The sequence below is a fragment of the Theropithecus gelada genome, chromosome 15, assembly GCF_003255815.1.
Source record: "Theropithecus gelada isolate Dixy chromosome 15, Tgel_1.0, whole genome shotgun sequence".
NCBI lineage: Eukaryota > Metazoa > Chordata > Mammalia > Primates > Cercopithecidae > Theropithecus > Theropithecus gelada.
The window spans coordinates 46,765,913-46,784,933 of NC_037683.1; the positions used below are offsets into that span (position 1 = coordinate 46,765,913).

Below are 19,021 nucleotides of genomic sequence, written 5' to 3' on the forward strand. Positions count from 1 at the left end.
GAGATTGATAATTATTATGAGAACTGAGAGAGTCTGAATTAAGGCAGTGGCTGAAGGCTTAGATAAGAGGAGATAGAGTCAAGGATGATTTAGGGTATAGAAATCTGTAGAATTTAGTGATTAATTGAATATGTCATGGGGGTGGGTGGGATAAGGTAAAGCAAATAGTCTTGAATGACTCCCAGGATCCTCCAAATGATGTGTATTTTCCAAAATGCTTTGCATGAATCTTAGAAGATTTGGTAGACGATTTGGAGCTGGAATCACGGGGATATGTTGGGGCCAGGACAGTGTTCCTTCTTCATTTCTTTGGGGCACCATGAACTGCGCCCATAGAAGAACTGCGCCAAACTTAATAAATGCCTGTTCTGACTGCTCCACCAACCGGTCATTCCCATCTTTCCCTCTCCTTAGGCCTCCCTATTCCCTGAGACACAACAATATTGTAATCAGGCCAATTAATAACCCCAAATGGCCTCTAAATGTTCAAGTGAAAGGAAGAGTCACATATCTCTCACTTGAAATAAAAAGTCAGAAACGATTAAGATTATTGAGGAAGGCATGTCGAAAGCCAAGACAGGCTGAAAGTCAGGCCTCTTAACACCAGTTAGCCAAGCTGTGAATGCAAAGGAAAAGTTCGTGAAGGAAATTAAAAGTGCTATTACAGTGAACACACGAATAAGAAAGCAAAACAGCGTTATTGCAGATACAGAGAAGGTTTGCGTGGTCTGTATAGAAGCTGAAACCAGCCACAATATTCCCTTAAGCCAAAACCTAATCCAGAGCAAGGCCCTAACTCTCTTCAAGTCTATGAAGGCTGGGGAGGAAATTACAGAAGAAAAGTTGGATGCCAACAGAGGTTGCTTCATGAAGTTTACAGAAACAAGTCATCTCTATAACATAAAAGTACAAGGTGAAGAAACAAGTGCTGATGCGAAATGTACTTAGTGAATGGTCCTTTTTAGTGGCAACCAGTACTTGTCACTTTAAGTTTCACTTTAATAGTTAAAGTGATTTAATGAAATAATTTTTTAAAACTTCAACCTTTACAATTATGCTTTTCCTTATCTTTCAGCTTGGCTGTTGCACGTGGCCAGGTTCAGTGGGCTTTGTAGATGTCTGTTTTTCTACTTACCTCTCCTCCCTCCCTTAGCTTCCTAATTCTTTTTTCTCCGGGGCTTGAGCAGGACAGGAGAGAGAAGACATGAAGAAGGTCTTTACTTGACTAATACAGTCATAAACTAATTTTAAGGCTTGGCAGATAAGTTAGGCATGGCGGCTCATGCCTGTAATCCCAGCATTTTGGGAGTCTGAGGTGGGTGAATCACCTGAGGTCAGGAATTTGAGACCAGCCTGGCCGACATGGTGAAACCCCATCTCTACTAAAAATACAAAAATTAGCCAGGTGTGGTGGTATATGCCTGTAATCCCAGCTACTCAGGAGGCCAAGGCACAAGAATTGCTTGAACCCAGGAGGCAGAGGTTGCAGTGGGCTGAGATTGTACCACTGCACTCCAGCCTGGGTGACAGAGTGAGACTCTATCTCCAAAAAAAATAATAATCAATCAATAAATAATCTAGGTGCTAGCATTTTGGTGGTTGATGGGAATAAAAAAGTGACACAAAATTCTTGTCTTCAAGATTATTCATGGCCTAGCAGAGAAGACAGAGAATTAAGACATAATCAAAATGAGCATGTGAGTGATAATATAGTCAAATATTGGGACAGGAAAATAAGAGAAAGATACAAGGTGCTCTCATGCAAGGAGGAGGCATCCAACTCAGAATTGGAGGTTGTGTTCTCAGGAAAGGCTCCTAAATGAAGTGGCGCAAGCTAAGAATTAAGAGTAGACATTATCTAGACAAAGGAAAGAGGGAGAAAAACCTCAACAAACAGGACAGGTGTAATGAATCACACTGAGGAATTAGGAAAAGCTCCTGGAAGAGACAATGCCTAATCTGAGCTATTTTTAAAAAGTTGAGGTGAACTTCACATAACATAAAATCAACCATTTAAAAATGTATAATTCAGTGGCAATTACTTCATTGACAGTATTGTTCAGCCATCACTGTCTAGTTCCAACTAACCTGAGTTTTGAAGGGTGACGAGGGGTTCACTAGATGAAAAGGGTTGTGGGGGAAAGCACTTTAATATATGAGAACAGTGTGTTTGATGACATGAAGACCAGAAATATCATGACGAGTGCATGCAGATGGGGGAGTGGTGGAAGACAAGGCTAGAGAGGGCCCAAGAGTAAAATGTCCAAATTTTAACTAGATCCAGAAGGCATGAGATTTCCTTAAAGGATGCTAAACTGAGGCTTGACATGATCAAATTTGCCTTTCATAAAGATTACTCTTGAAATAATATTGTTGATGCTTTAGAAAGGGGAGAACCAAGGAGGCTGAGGCAGGAAAATCTCTTTTTTTTTTTTTGAGACTGAGTCTGGCTCTGTCGCCCAGGCTGGAGTGCGGTGGCCGGATCTCAGCTCACTGCAAGCTCCGCCTCCCGGGTTCACGCCATTCTCCTGCCTCAGCCTCCCCAGTAGCTGGGACCACAGGCGCCCGCCACTTCGCCCGGCTAGTTTTTTGTATTTTTTAGTAGAGACGGGGTTTCGCCGTGTTAGCCAGGATGGTCTCGATCTCCTGACCTCGTGATCCACCCGTCTCGGCCTCCCAAAGTGCTGGGATTACAGGCTTGAGCCACCGCGCCCGGCAGGAAAATCTCTTGAACCCAGGAGGCGGAGGTTGCGGTGAGCTGAGATTGCCACCACTGCACTACAGCCTGGGCAACAAGAGCAAAACTGTCTCCGAAAAAAGAAAAAAAAAAGAAAACAAAGGGGAGAACCAGGGAGATGAGTTGGGAGATTTTATGCTATAATCTAGATATGAGGTGATAAAATTTGAGCAAGGTCAATGGTAGTAATAATGGAGGAAATGGAAAACAACAAATAATAAGGATGAAGAATTTATATGTCTTGACTGACTTGACACCGAGCTAGAGGAAGAGGTATGGGATGATTCTCATCGTCTGGGCTCGGGTAACTCAGACGGTAGTGGTGGCATCCTGGAGTAAAACTGGGAGGGAAAATGATTAGTACAGGTTGAGTGTACGTTTCTGGAGGTGTGACAAAGTGAAAGGTCTGGGAACCAGTTTAATATATGGATCTGGACCTTAGCAGGGAGATCTGGGCTAGAGACTGTGAATCTTCTTTCTGCGGGTAAATGAAGTCGAGAGTTTGGATGAAGTCACCCAGGAAAAGGGTACAGAGAAAGATAAGCAAAGAACCTAAGAAACAATACTTAACGTATGCAAAGAGGATAGAGTCATGTTGGTAAAAGATGTGATCATAGTGAGGCCAAATTAGAGTTTAGCAAGAGGGGGCAGAAAAGTGAAGTAGAGCTGAAAAAGGAGAAAAAGAAGAGGGGAAAGGGGAAGTATTGGTCTAATTTGAAGGGGGAGGTTGATGAGAGTCTGGACCAAAGGTATTGCTCAGATTATATTTTTGTCACTGGGGTCCCAATAGACCATACAAATCTCTCTGCTCCAAAATAAGCAATTTATTGTTCCAACTCTAAACTCCTTAGAAACAATTTTTCCAAGTACATACAATTTCTTCTCAAAATAATTTTATGGAATAAGGACATATGCTCACCAATTATGGCTTACGTCCCCTCAAGAAAAGAATATTTAAAATCTCCTGCAGTATCCCTTTCTCAGTTCTGAGGCCTGAGCAGGTATCAGTTCTTGAGTCAGAGAAGTCACAGCGGGCAGAAGGGAAAACCTTGAATTGTCCTATCCAGGCAGGAGCCACCTTCATTTCTTTTTATGGTCCAGAAACCCTCTTTCAGCTTTTTAAGACCAATTCCTCACAGCTGCCTCTTTCTTTTGCTACCCAACGCCAACAAAAGACTTACTCTGAATCTCCCAGATAAACCTGAGAACGATGCCTAGATGGGGATATGTTCGTGTAGGGCCCTGGGAAGGTTATGCTTGCTCTGAGTATAGGAGATAGGGCCCAGAGTAAAATCCTTTTTAGTCCAATCATCCTTTCCCTTCCCCATACTGTCCCTTGTCACCCCCTACCTCTACATATGCTTATGCTTGTCTGGATTAAAACTTGCAAGAGATGGTGGGAGGCAGGCCTGAGGTTACTTTTTTTGTTTTTCTTTTTTTCCTTTTTCTTTTTCTATTGAAATGCTGCAACTCTGGCAGACATCTGGGGGCTCTTTCCTCACCTCTCCTTGCCTTACCTGGGCATAGCCTTCTGGACAATTAGGAGGCTTAGTCCCTAGTGAGAATGAAGGAGCAGGTTTATGCTGGCTTCCCAGGGACTCTAATTCTTCCTAAGTTGCATGAATACGAGGGAGGAAGAGCACTGACTGCCTCCTTTGGAATTTCCCTAGGGCCTCTATCTTTTTGAAAAAAGGGTGTTTTTCTTGGACATCCTGGACTTCATTGTCTGGCCAGAAGTGATGAGGGCCCCAAAGCCATGTTTATGGGAGAATGCATAGGCAGAACGTCGAGTGCTTGAGTGTTTCAGTTTGGTCCGGACTGGGGACTGCCGTGGAAGTCTCCTGCACTCTTGAATTCTGTCAAAAACCTATAGCCAGAGCATGGGGGATAGGGTTTTCATTCACAGAGGCAAAGGCAAAAGAAGGCCATGAATTATATCTGGGTAGATTTTTTGTTCCACTCACCTTGTCTACGCTGATAGGCCAGAATAGTGGTTTAAGAAATTGGTACCCAATCACAGGCAACATACAGAGGACCACGCTGAGGATAATGCTCAGAAGCATTTGTGGCTGGTTTAGAGCATTCCTGACCACACCTGTAAACAGTGAGCCAGGAGGGGGAAGGCTGAAACAGAGCCTGGAGGACAGGGGTGGGACCAGGGGTAGGAGTTACCAGCCAGAACGTAGACACTTCTCTAGTCCAAAGAAGGAAGTTATTGATTTGGAGTTAGTTTAGGCTCCTGAGAAATAATATAAACACAAAAGAATTGCAGTTGGGTCCTTTGTGCAGCCAAAGTCACTGTGAATTCATGCACCTCTCTCTCCCTCTACAGGCAGGGCAGGGTAGGGCAGGATAGGAGAGCAGGGGTAGGTTATGAGGGAATCCTAGAGCACTGGCCTGCATCCAAAAATGGGAAAGAAAGCTTTGGAGGAGGAAAAAACAAACAAATAAAAATAAAAAAGGTAAAAAAATTTAAAAAAGAAGGCCGGGCACGGTGGCTCACGCCTGTAATCCCAGCACTTTGGGAGGCCGAGACGGGTGGATCACGAGGTCAGGAGATCGAGACCATCCTGGCTAACACGGTGAAACCCCGTCTCTACTAAAAAATACAAAAAACTAGCCGGGCGAGGTGGCGGGCGCCTATAGTCCCAGCTAGTCGGGAGGCTGAGGCAGGAGAAAGGCGTGAACCCGGGAGGCGGAGCTTGCAGTGAGCTGAGATCCGGCCACTGCACTCCAGCCTGGGCGACAGAGCCAGGCTCCGTCTCAAAAAAAAAAAAATTTAAAAAAGAAAAGGTTTGAAGGAGAAAAATGAGTTAGTGGCCTGACAAAAGGTGAGAGACAGCCAGGTGTGGTGGCTCACGCTTGTAATCCCAGCACTTTGGGAGTCCCAGGTGGGCAGATTGCTTGAAGCCAGGAGTTTGAGGCCAGCCTGGCCAACATGGCAAAAGCACATCTCTACCAAAAATACAAAAAATTTAGCAGTGCATGGTGGTGCACGACTGTAGTCCCAGCTAGTGGGGAGGCTGAGGCACAAGAATCACTTAAACCCGGGAGGCAGAGGTTGCAGTGAGCCAAGATTGCACCACTGCACTCCAGCAGGGGTGACAGAGATAGAGGAACAGAATCTCAAAAAGTTAAAAATAAAAACAAAAAGATGGGAGCCAACTATGTCTACATATCTACTCTCTGTATTTTGTCTTCAGCAGAGTGGAGATGAGAGAGAGGGAAAAATTTTGGGAGACAATAAAGCAATATGCCACAGCATAAAGGACTTTGAACTGGAACCAAGAAGCCTAGATGTGAGTCCTTTAATTCAAAAACACCCCTCCAGGGTCTAAAATGACTCTAGAAATTGTTGCTGATAAAGCGCAAATCTCATAAGACATTTGAAAATACCTTGGAAACTCGAATAAGGTAACTTATTTCCCTAGCTACATTTTGAGCCCTTTTAGGACAGAGACCATGTCTTATTTATATCTCTACCCTAGCACATAGTAATGGCTTCTTGGTAAACATTTATTAAATAAATATACCTGGTTCCCCACCCTGTGCCCACTGGGCAGGGCCTTACCTAGGAATTGGAAGACGTCAGGGAATGCTAGGCACAAGCCATCACTGTACAGGAGGAACGACATGCAAAAGTAGAAACCCAGGCTACCCCAGATGATGACATGGCTTATCATTGTCCAGTAGGTTGTCTTCAGGACGATCTGAAAAGTACCCTCTTATGGGACCTGTAATCTGGGACCTGTCAGCTACCTCCCTCCTCCAATTATGTAATGAAGGTTGCTCCCTTCCCACACTCCCTCCCTCTATTCCTCCCACTCTTTCAGAGAGACCCCCACCCAATCCCCTTACCCCCACCACCACTGGCCACACCTGTATTGTGACCACCCAGATCAAGGAGGTCTGCACCACCAGGGAGAAGGACTGGTAGTCGGAGATGTCCTTCCCATCATTTCGTTCTGCATTGTAAAGAGTCCCCATGGGGACAAAGAACAACACGAAGGAACTGTAGATCCCATGCATTAAACACTTCACAAATTCCTTTTTGTTGAAATAGAGGTTGTGCTGGCCTGGCTCATACAGCTCTGGGAAAAGAAGGCTCCATGTCTCATTCACATCCTGGAAGCACCAGAGGGTAAGGAGGGAGGCTCAGGGTCTCTCCATAGACGGTCCCATCTTCATCAGAGGAGAGGCTTCTCCCCTCACCAGGTCTACTGCCAGGCTGCCTAGGAGCTTCCTTATGGATTACTTAAGAAGTGGAACCAGAGAACACAGCAGTGACCACAGACCCTTCCTGAAGTCCTACTCTCTAGGCAAGGATCTGGGTAGTGTTTGGGAGAAGGTCAGGATGATGGGAAGGACTTGGAGGGAGTTAGAATTGGGGGCAACTAGGCTTGTGGGTAGCTGGGAGGGAGGACTGGAGCTTGAGATGGGGGAGGCAGCTGGGACATAAGTCCCAGGTGTAAGTGTTCTTTCAGTTGAATATATATATATATATATATATATATATACTTTTTTTTTTTTTTGAGATGGAGTCTTGCTCTATCACCCAGTCTGGAGTGCAGTGGCACCATCTTGGCTTACTGCAACCTCCACTTCTCAGGTTCAAGCAATTCTCTTGCCTCAGCCTCCTGAGTAGCTGAGATTACAGGCGCCCGCCACCACACCTGGCTAATTTTTATATTTTTAGTAGAAATGGGGTTTTGCCATGTTGGCCAGCTGGTCTCAAACTCCTGACCTCAAGTGATCCGCCTGCCTCGGCCTCCCAAAGTGCTGGGGTTACAAGTGTGAGCCACTGTGCCCCGGGCATAGTTGAATATCTTTTATGTCAAAAGTCAATGTGGGAGAAAGGGACATTAATGGAGACCAGTTAGTCTTTTAGAGGTATTCTTGTTCTGTGATGTGGCTCCCACTCCCATAGCTACTGGTGAACTGAAGGTGAAAAAAATTACTTTAAATGGATGACATTAGATCATCTTCATCTCCAAGCTTTGTATCCAAAGTTTCAGATTTAGGAGATGAAGATGGCTTCAGAGATGGATCCCTAGAATTAGGCCACTGAAGCTGGATGGACTGTTGAGTAATACAACCCATCCCTCTTGTTGTTCTGAGGTTAGCAGTTACTTCCTGGAGAATTTCCTTTAGAGCTGTTTCCCATGGAGACCAAGAGCCATGATCCTATGATGTCCTATTTCAGCTACTTTATTCCTTTTTGGAGACTCATTTTCTACTCCACGTGCCCAGGACTAGAGGTTGGGGCAGAAGACAAGGGAGAGGTGGGGTAGCAGGACCCTCAATGCCCAGGGAATTTCTGACAGGGACAGATGGTATCCCTTAGTCTGGCTCCTTATGATATAAACTATCACACCCATACTCTCATGCCTGGCCTTCAGGACTCCCACCCAGGCCTTCCTGCATTGGCTTGTCTCATCCTCATTCTCCCTGAAGGAGTCTCTCTTTTTTGAAGTCCCATACGTTACCCAGTCCTATCCCAGTAATTCTATTTTCTTTTCTTTATTTTTTCAATTCATATTCTGCTTATGTTACTCAATTTTTTCCTTATTTTTTCCATGTATATTTTAATTACTTTTATATATACTCAATTTACTGTACAGCACAATTTCCATGTTTCTCTCTACAAAGACAAAATTGATACAGGAAAACTTGGCGTTCTAAAACTGAGGATTATTCTCTGTTGAGGAGGATTTTTTACTTTATCTCATGATACCTATCTAGGTGATGAGCTCCTTTCCCCGCTCTGGAAATTATTCCCTTAACACTGGATTTTGTAGAGCCCAGCTCCTGCTGTATTCTTCATTCTTAGGGATATTCCTCAAGGGCCCAGGGGCTTCAAGTCTGACCAGGAGCTTGCTGCTGGATCTTACCTGATCAAACAGACTCATGCCCAGGACAGGGAGGGAAGTGTAGACCAGATTGTAGCACGTGATAAACCAGGTCTCATAAACTGTCTGGAAGAATACCAAGGAGATTTCACAGGCTCCTCTCTTCTCTACAGTCCCAGCTCCACCTTCCAGGTCCAAGATAGCCACCTTTATCCCTTGACCCCTGCCCCCCGCCCCACCCCCCACCACCACATTAACCTACTGCAGGAGAAACCTGACTGAGATTGTTGACTCCAGTCTCTACTTGATCCTACTTGTTAGAACCCTGAGTCCTAGGATAGAGTAAGGCCACACCAAGCTTTTAAGGTGGATCCGGACCAATCCCACCATAACCTATACAGCCCCTCACTGCACAGGAAGCACCCAGAGTGATTGCTAGTGATGCTAGCTGTACCCCTGCACTCTTAGGCATGTAAACCTTTGTACCTTTTTTTTTTTTTTTTTTGGAGATGGAGTCTTGCTCTGTCACCCAGGTTGGAGTGCAGTGGTGTAATCTTGGCTCACTGCAGCCTCTGCCTCCTGGGTTCAAGCAATTCTCCTGCCTCAGCCTCCTGAGTAGCTGGGACTACAGGCGCCCGCCACCACACCCAGCTAATCTTTGTATTTTTTGTAGAGACAGGGTTTTACCATGTTGCCCATGCTGGTCTCGAACTCCTGACCTCAGGTGATCCACCTGCCTCGGCCTCCCAAAGTGTTGGAATTATAGGCGTGAGCCACTTTGCCCAGTCTTTGGACTCTTTACTTGCTTAGTGGCATTCAGTGGCTTTTGTAGCACTGCATACCTCCTAATATTGGCAAGCAGAATAGACCCAATGACCCTTCCCAAGCTGAGTGCTCCACCCTGGGGCCTAGAGAGGGCTTTTTCTCTATTAGCCACAAGAGGTCAGCAGCAACACATGCATACACATACACCTCCCACAAAGCAGACTGGCTTTGCTAGGGCTTGGGCGAATTCAAATGTGCTACTATTTGCTGACTGGCCTGTTATTCCTGGAGTCAATGGCAACAAAAGTAGGGCTCCCAAGATAATTGTTTCTGAGGGTGTTTCTCTTGGGAATCCTTGAGATGTTTCTGAAAAACTTCTCATAGGAAAAGGGACTCCTCTTAGAACATCAAAATCCAGGCGTCGCTTCTCCCCACTAAGGTGGGGGAGGTTTCACATTCAAATGTGGAATTAATTCATCAAAGTAACAATTGTGTGTGTGTTGGGGTCAGGAGTACAGGCAGTCTGAGTGGGGAAGGAGAAGCAAAGGGAAGCTGTATTTCCAAGTATGGCTACAGGTGAACATGTCGTATCTGGCCTATCTGGCATGACCCAGAGCTGAGCTCCTTGAGGCTTAGCCTGTTCCAAAAAGATGACTTTGGATGCTAAGAAAACTCCAAGGTCCAGGAATTTGTTCCCATTACATATGTTTGGAAATTCTAAGTCTCAACATCAGTGAAAACAGCTTAAAGGAAAGTTTAAGCCAGGTGGCTTATGCCTGTAATCCTAGGACTCTGGGAGGCTGAGGCAGGCAGATCACTCGAGCCCAGGAGTTCAAGACCACCTTGGGCAACATGGTGAAACCTCATTTCTACCAAAACTACAAAAAATTAGGGTGTCGTGGTGCACACCTGTAGTCCCAGCTACTCGGGAGGCTGAGGTAGGAGAATCATCTGAGCCCAGGAAGTCGAGGCTGCAGTGGGCCATGTTCATGCCACTGCACTCCAGCCTGAGCAACAGAGCAAGACCTTGTCTCAACATAAGTAGATACATAAATAAAAAGAAAGTTTAAAAGTAGAAGTCAAGACCAAATCAGAGCCAGGCCAGAACAGTTATGGCTTGGAAATCTTTTTTTTTTTTTTTTTTTTTGAGACGGAGTCTCGCTCTGTCGCCCGGGCTGGAGTGCAGTGGCGTGATCTCAGCTCACTGCAAGCTCCTAAGGTTTGTGTAGGTTTAGGAGATGGAATCAGCATGCGGTGAAGGGCTTCATGAATGGATGGCAGCATGTCATACATTCATTGGTCTCTAGAGGCGAAAAAAGATCGGAGCTAGCTGAAGTGAGAGATGACTACAGAAAACCCAGTTGACCAGAGTGGAGATTGCCACTGATCACCTACCTGTGCGGAGAATCCATTAAAGAAGGCATACCAGAAGTGCACCAGGGTGAAGGTGAAGTTCTTATAAAAGAAGTAGCTGAGAAACTTGCACATGCGATTATAAGACCAGCGGCCATGGACCAAGAGTAGACGCTGAAGATACTGGAACTGGGAGAAGGCGAAGTCACTGTTGAGCATGGCCTGCACTCCCTCCTGGCCACTGATGCCAACCCCAATGTGGGCAGCTGCAATAAAATCCCAGAAACTTCTCAGACAGAAAGCTTGTTTGCTGGGCTCCCAGCCTGGGAAGTGTAAAGGGAAAGCTGAGATGATGTTGTACAAACCCCTTTATTTTACATTTGGAAAATGCTTTTAGGCTCAGTGCAAACTGTCTCTTACCTAGTGGAGTCTTTTCTCCTTAGTGGATTGCCCCTCCCTCACAAACTGGAAAACAGCTCCCTTTTCTGCACCTTTTTGTTTTGTTTTTACAGAGACACCATCTCCCTGTGTTGCCCAAGCTGGTCTCAAACTCCTGGACTCAGGCGATCCTCTCACCTCAGCCTCCCAAAGTGTTGGGACTACAGGTGTGAGCCACTGTGCTAGCCCCGTCTTCTGTAGTTTGTTTTGGACACTGCCACTCTAGAATGCCTGGCATGGCCAGTACTAGAAGCTGTCCTGAATGCTCTTTGCCACTACTCTAGCCTTCTGGGCTCTTTCCTACTGTCCAGATACTGAAGTTAAAATTTCTTGTTGTTTCTGGAACCCACTTAATTCAAGATGCAGGGTGGATGCCAATCTAATACAGTATTTAATTACCTAAGTTTACCTAAGGGGCTAAAATCTAACTGTATGTGATGTACATACTTTGTTAGTGAGAAACAAGTTCTTCAGGAGGCCTAAGGTGACTTTTTCTGGATAAAGCAATTATTATATTTGATGGAAGAGAAAGACTGAAGTTCCTAAAAGTTGTAATTAGTTTGTGGTAGTTTGCCATTTTTCTGGCATATACCAAATTCACTGGTCTGGAATACGCCTACTGCACTGCTTGATGGGATAATTCAAACCTCTAAACTCCTAAATATCCCTAGGGTCTAGAAACTGGGGAAGAGAGCAAGAATACTTCCTAGTATTAAAGCTGAAGCTGGAATATCTGCTAGAGTTCCTTGTATGGGCAGAGAAGTTGGACTAGAGGACCTCTAGATTTGTCCATATCTCACAGACCTACATGTTGCTGGAGGCTGGTAGGTCAACATTCACCTGAAATTGAAACCAGTAAATTTGGCCAGGTGTGGTGGCTCATGCCTGTGATCCTAGCACTTTGAAACTGAGATGGTGGGGATCATTTGAGGCCAGAAGTTTGAGACCAGCCTGGGAAAAATAGTGAGGCCTCACCTCTACTAATAATTAAAAGATAGCTGGGCATGGTGGTGTGTGCCTGTAGTCCCAGCTACTCAGGAGGTGGAGGCAGGGGGATTGCTTGAGACCAGGAGTGCAAGGCTGCAGTGAGTTATGATCATGCCACTGCACTCCAGCCTGGGTGACAGAGCAAGACCTTGTCTCAAAACAAAACAAAACAAAACAAACCCTAGTAAATGTCAGCCATTTGCTTCTACTGGTCCAAAGTGATCAATAAGTCACCTATTCTCCTCCAGCCAGGGGAGCAGGGCAAGCTCTTGGGAACATAGACTTGGGAAAGAAAAGATCTCTGAATTGGGCATCACAGCCTACAGCCTTCAAAAAAGAAACAGACTATGACTCCTGCCCAGGGGTCCTTTCTGTGGACCTTGAGTCATCTCAGAAAGAAGGTGTAGTAGTTGCACAGCCTGTTCTGTGAATGTAAGCATGTGTTCTTGTGGGAGCCATGTGTATCTGTGTGTGTGCTTACACTCATAGTGTAAATGCATGAATTTGAATGTGTGTGCATACCTGTAGATATGGGCTGATGCCTGCATGTATCAATAAATGGGAGTGCAGGGATAGAGGAGTATGAATGGAATTGCAAAACTGTATAAATGTGTAACACATATGAGAGGCAGGAGTGTGAGCCAGCAACAGGGTACCACTCAGATCAGTTTTGCCCATGGAGGAAGGAAGGGGCAAGCCCATGGCTGGAAGCTAACTGTCCCCCTCCCCTCACATGCCTTTGATCATGCTGACGTCATTGGCCCCATCCCCGATGGCCAGTGTCACCACCTTCTTGTACCTCTTCATCAGCTCTACCACCTGGGCCTTCTGAAGGGGTGTCATCCGGCAGCAGATCACCCCCTTGCACATGCACGCTGTTCGCAGCAGTTCCAACTCCAGGTTCCCTTCTAGAGCATAGGCCTGTAGCACCAGGACACACTCACTCTTCAGGTTGCCCAAAAAAGCTCTCAGAGTATGACCTTCCCAAATGGTTCCCTTTCCCTCCACACCCTCCTGTCCTTCACAGGGCAGGCATAGCTGCTTCCAAGGCACTCCACCCCCAAGGGAGGCCAAGCCCCCAAGTCAGTTCTAGGCATCCTCACATCTGACTCAGCCTCCAATGGGAAACTAGTCGGGACCTCTCATTGGGCCAAATCTGTTGATGGGGCTAAGAGCTCAAGTGACTTCTTGGGGGACCTGTTTCTGCTTGCTTCCCTCTTCCCTTAAGTGACAGGCCACATCAATAGAGAAGAATTTGAATTTGGATAAGGAAGAAATATGCCTTTCTCTTTCCTTATTTACTTCTTCCTAGAGAAGCCTAGGGAAAGGAGTCTTTCAGGCAAGGGCACCTGAAGGGAAGGGGAATAGGGTGACTCATGGAAGAGGAAAGGGAGTCTTGAAATTTCCCTGAAGTGTTGGACCTAGGAAGAGGGTTCCTTGGAAGAAGACAATAGAGTGTAGCTCTGTGTTGCCCACCAGACTGTAGCCATTGATGATCAAGCCATAGTTGCCATTGGCCACCTCCTCGGGTATTTCAAAAGGCCGTTTGGGCTTCGTGGTGAGGTAAATGTTTATGGGGTCTGAATCCAGGAGAGACTCAGGTTTCATCTTGTTCCTTGCTGTCCTGAAAGCAAAGAGTAGTGGTCAGAGCCTGACCTGAAGTCTCAGAATTTAGGAGGGAAAATGTGTCCCCAGATGAAAGTGGGCAAAGGGGATACAGGAACTCTGCAAAGCACCAGCCAAGACCTCAGACTTGACAGCCTCTCAAGACCTGCCACTGCCATAGGTCCCTGACCATCCACATGCTACACTTCTCCATCCCCCATATTCCAGCCCCATTTAGCCCAAATGCTGCTTTACAAAATTTTTTCAAATATTTTAGTTTTTTTTTTTTTTCCCTCCTCCATGTCTCATCTGTTCCTTCTGGTGGTGTGGGAGCCACACTAAGGGAAGAGATAGGTGGGAAATTTTGGGTCCAGAGACTGGCTGTGGCTAATCCCCCATCTATACCTGAGTTCTTTCCGAATAGTCTCATCATCCCTGCCTTCCACGATGAACACCTCATCCATTTCATCCTCAAATAGATTACAGGAATAGGCAATGTTCACAGCAGTCTCTGTAGTGAAGGGGGAGCACAAGTCTCATTTTGGCTGGTGTTTAAGACAGGGACAGGATCTTCATAATGTACACGTACACAGGCTCTAATATTGGGCTGCAGAGCCCATTCATCCACATTTGCCATGAATGCAATCAAAGTGCATTTTTAAAGAATCAGTGGAGATCATGTTCAAACATCCACAGATGATTGTCTACCTGTACAGACTTGTGGGTTACTTATCAATAACTATGGTCATTCTGGCCTTCTCTAGAAAGCCTTACCCTATTTCTTAGAACAATTTCAGTCTTTATCTACCTCTCCAGGCAATCCGGATGTGTTTCTTTGAATAGCACTGTGCCCATCTCTATGCTAGATTTTATGCCCCCATAAAATAGTCTGGAATTTGGAATAAATTCATACTAAGAAAAAAATCAAGCCCTGAATCCTGGCTACACGTGGTATCAGAATTCAGAGGAGAGATTGCAATTGTCACAGAAAATTTCTTGAAGGAAGTCCTTGGAGGATGAATAAGACTTGAAGGAAAAGGCATTTTAAGTGGGGAAACAACCCAAACCAAGACCTTAGAGTAGGAATTGGTTTATTTGCGGGGCATATTTAAGATAATGGTAACATTAGGATGCAGATAAGGATGTGAAGAGCAATAGATTATCAAAGTTTTGAAGGCCACATAGAGGAGTTCAACCTTTACAACATGGAGTCACTGTAGGTCCCTGAACAGAGGAGTAACATCATAAAATTAGTATATTTGAGGAAGATTAAACTGATGGTTGTATGTTGGCTGTACTGAAATTAATAAGGGCAAGAGACAGAGAGATGAGTTCAGAAGTTTGTGTTAAGTACAGCCAAAGAAAATAGGTTGAACTGGGAGGGTAACATAGGAGGATTTTCAGACAAATTTGTGGAATATAGTAGGAGAGTGATTCTATGGGACAATAGGGTACAGTCAAAAACAATTTTAAAGTTTAGCTTGTGAGTTCCTGGGTGACAGGTCATGTCTGATTGATTCATCTGTCTTCAATGACTAATATATCATCTGGCATAAAGTATATGCTCAGCAAATTGTATACAAGATTGAGAATAAAGGTGTCCTCTAAGGACTTGATTTGACTTACAAGATACTTGTCAAAAAATGGCTAAGAAAAAAAGGAAAGAGGAAGAAAAGAAATGGCTAAGGTGGATAGGGAAGCGGATCAGTCAGTCTAGGGGTTTTACCTTGCTTATCTCCAGTTAAAACCCATAGTCTAATTTTGGCTTTGTTCAGGATGATGATTGTCTCAGGTACTCCATCTTGTAGCTTGTCTTCTATGGCTGTGACCCCTAACAGCTTTGAAAAGATGTATCAGTGAATGAGGAAAAGGGTAAGAGGCTTTTCCCCTTTTATTAAAAATAATTAATTATTTTTAATTTAGTGCTACCCAACGACTGAACTGGCACCTCAGTACTCTAGTGAGCCGGCTCTGTCCTGGAGTGAGGATCTCAGTGGTATAAAAATCAGCACATTCTGCCTCACAACACACACAACTTTTCAACTAGATTACTTAGCTTCTGTGAACAGCTTTGGAATTAGAAACACTGCCAGAAAGATTAAAAATTACAACCAGTGCATTCTTCCATTATGGATTGAGAAGGTCCAGGATATACTGAATCAGCTGGGAGTCCAGTATCCAGCCTCCCTGGCACAAAGCTATGGGGCTCGCCTGCCAAGACTTCCTATCTTTCTTCCCAGAGAGAGCCTGCATCTGTCAATCCTCTGGGAGCCACTTTCAGAGCCCTTGCTCAGTCTGCTGACTGCCAGGCCCCATCACTGCCCCCAGTCTATCCCTGGCTTCCTCACTAACCATCAAGTCTTTTTCGACTTCTTCATAGATACTTGATAATCTGCTTTCCCGATTCTCCAAAGACAAGCAGGCTTCATTATGCCTCTTGCTCCAGTCCTGAAAGAATGCTTCATCCAACTCTCGGTAGGCCACCATTAGGGTGCGAAGGCCTTCACTGGCATAATCCTGGAAGACATACATGTGTGTGCGCTGAGTGGGCCTGGGCTGGGTTAAGGCTGAGTTAAGGGAGCGGCAGACCGACCCCACAGGCTTCATTTGCCTGCAAAATAGGGTTTAATAATTAGTAACATGGGGCTAGTTCCTAGCCTAAGCAGAAAGCAACTGATGTGCTTTTTCAGCAAAACGTCCCAAAGATGGGGGCCAGCATAGCTGGAAGGTTGATAGTAATTCTGAAGGATAGAAGGTTCTAGCTTTTACTTGTGGTTAGGTAATTTGCTGTGTGACTCTGGGAAAAACCAAGTCTAGATCTCTTACTTGTAAAATTGGGATGATAATGTACCCTCTACAGAGAGGATAATGATGACTATGATATGAGAATGAAGGGAATAATAAAGTAAAAAGAAGCAGTTATAAAAAATAATCAAAGGTGTTACTAGTTTTTACAAGCACACATTCACTTCCATTTTCCTCTCTCCCTTCCTTCCTCAAATATTCATTGGGCATCTTACACAGCACATACTTGTGTATTTGTCTATAGTTGGTTGGTTCAGTTGATTAGCCATAGCCGGCATGTTAATGAGGGCACCACTGAAATGCTCTTTGGGTGAGTTAGCATCGTTTTGCTCCTTAGCCACTGACATACCCTAACTAACCATAGCTAACCATCTTGCAGGAATAAACTCTTGGTCATAGGAGGGCTGGGTGAGACTGTGGGTGGTTTAGGGGAGAATTCATATCCATCTAAGGGTGGGTTAGAAACAGATTTTGAATATCGAGAACTGCACATGACAACAATTGTACACGATCATTGCTATAGTGAGTGGCAAACTAATTCACTTTGGCATTATAAGAGCAAGAGAAACAGAATTTACTCTCAGTTCCCTGTGTAACGCCGAAGTGTTTGATGGTAGCTGTCAGGTGAAATTAACATAAGACAATATATGGATGGAATGTCATCTCTTAAACCTCTATGATGTTGGCAGTCTAGGAAGCCCCAGAAAAGATTTCAGGAGAGTTTCTAAGAAGGAAGTGACAGTGGCAGAAACTAATTTTGTATAGGACACAGATAAAATAACTTGACAAGCTTAACAATACAATGACAATTTCATTAATCCATTCAACAAATAATTTTTTGGTATGTGTTAACATTATCTTTTATCCCTACTTGTGTGTTTTTTCTCTTAGAGCTGGTATGAGGCAAACTAGGGCCTGGGAGCCAAATCTTGCCCACTACCTGTATGTGCATGACCTGTTTGCTGATCCCTGTCTCAGAGGGCCTGGAGTTCTGCTTTTGCGTGAGTGGGTTGTTAGAGCTTGACTCTTACAGATTTGCCATCAGTGGTGAATACACTGTAGTATAGTCAGGCTTCACTGTAAGTGTCTGTTGAGGATGGTAAGCAGGAAGCATGTCAAAAGATCTGAAACAGTTTTCTGGCTTCCTTTGAGGCTAGTCTGTGGAAATGCTTTCAGAAAAGGTACCCTAATTCACATGTTCTGAAAGGTTAAAAGATAAAAGTCTAGTCCATAAAAAATACTATGGCCTCTGGGAACCAGTATAAGGCATAAGAGCTGTCTTGTGTGGGACATTTCACTGACTTAAAAAAAAAACAACCTTGAGATATAATTCATATATTATAAATTTCATCCTTTTAAAGTATACAAGTCAATGGCCTTTTAAAAGTCTATTCACAAAATTTGTGCACCCATTACTAATGTGTAATTTCAGAATATTTTAATTATCCCAAGCTGAAACCCTGTATCCATTAGCAGTCATTCCCCATTCCATTTTCCCCTAGCCCTATGATGGCCACTAATTTACTTTCTGATTCTATAGATTTGCCTAATCTGGACATTTCATATACATGGAATCTTTGTGGCCTTTTGTGACTGGCTTCTTCACACAGCATAATGTTTTCAAGGTTCATCTCTGCTGTAGCATTTATCAGTACTTCACTCGTTTTTATTGCCAAATAACATTCCATTGTACAGATAAACCACATTTTATTTATCCAATCATCTGTTGATGGACATTAGGGTTGTTTCACTTTTTTGGCCATTATGTACAATGCAGCTTAGAATATTTGGGTACACTTTTTTTTTAATTTTTAATTTTTGTGGGTACATAGTAGGTGTATATATTTACGGGAAATATGCGATATTTTGATACAGGCATATAATCATCACATCAGGGTAAATGGGGTATCTATCACCTCAAGCATTTATCGTTTGTGTTACAAACAATCCAATTATACTCTTTTAGTTACTTAAAAATGTACAATTAAATTATTAACTATAGTCACCCTGTTGTGCCACCAAATACTAGATCTTATTCATTCTTTCTATTTTTCAATACCCATTTGCCATCCTCACTTCCCTCCCTCTGCCCTACTACTCTTCCCAGCCTCTGGGTAACCATCATTCTACTCTCTGTCTCCATGAGTTCAATTGTTTTAATTTTTAGCTCCAACTAATTAAGAACATACAAAGTTGGCCGGGCGCGGTGGCTCAAGCCTGTAATCCCAGCACTTTGGGAGGCCGAGGCGGGTGGATCACGAGGTCAGGAGATCGAGACCATCCTGGCTAACATGGTGAAACCCCGTCTCTACTAAAAATACAAAAAACTAGCCGGGCGTGGTGGCGGGCGCCTGTAGTCCCAGCTACTCGGAGGCTGAGGCGGGAGAATGGCGTGAACCCGGGAGGTGGAGCTTGCAGTGAGCCGAGATCGCGCCACTGCACTGCAGCCTGGGCGACAGAGCGAGACTCCGTCTCAAAAAAA

At 44.5% G+C, this 19,021-nt stretch overlaps 1 protein-coding gene across 1 annotated transcript in view; it reads right to left on the reverse strand.

The window, feature by feature from the left end:
• Positions 1-4,106: 4,106 nt before the first annotated feature.
• The window catches only part of LOC112607710 (phospholipid-transporting ATPase FetA-like), a 111,436-nt gene continuing 96,521 nt past the window's right edge, over positions 4,107-19,021 (reverse strand). The window contains exons 18-28 of the mRNA XM_025358872.1: positions 16,087-16,251; positions 15,461-15,572; positions 14,140-14,245; positions 13,606-13,753; positions 12,867-13,050; positions 10,747-10,970; positions 8,629-8,712; positions 6,617-6,862; positions 6,309-6,447; positions 4,702-4,832; positions 4,107-4,604 (exon numbers count right to left, since the gene is read on the reverse strand). Of these exons, the coding sequence (XP_025214657.1) occupies positions 4,413-4,604; positions 4,702-4,832; positions 6,309-6,447; positions 6,617-6,862; positions 8,629-8,712; positions 10,747-10,970; positions 12,867-13,050; positions 13,606-13,753; positions 14,140-14,245; positions 15,461-15,572; positions 16,087-16,251 (1,731 nt within the window). The 3' untranslated portion in view covers positions 4,107-4,412. The remainder of the gene's footprint in view (positions 4,605-4,701; positions 4,833-6,308; positions 6,448-6,616; positions 6,863-8,628; positions 8,713-10,746; positions 10,971-12,866; positions 13,051-13,605; positions 13,754-14,139; positions 14,246-15,460; positions 15,573-16,086; positions 16,252-19,021) is intronic.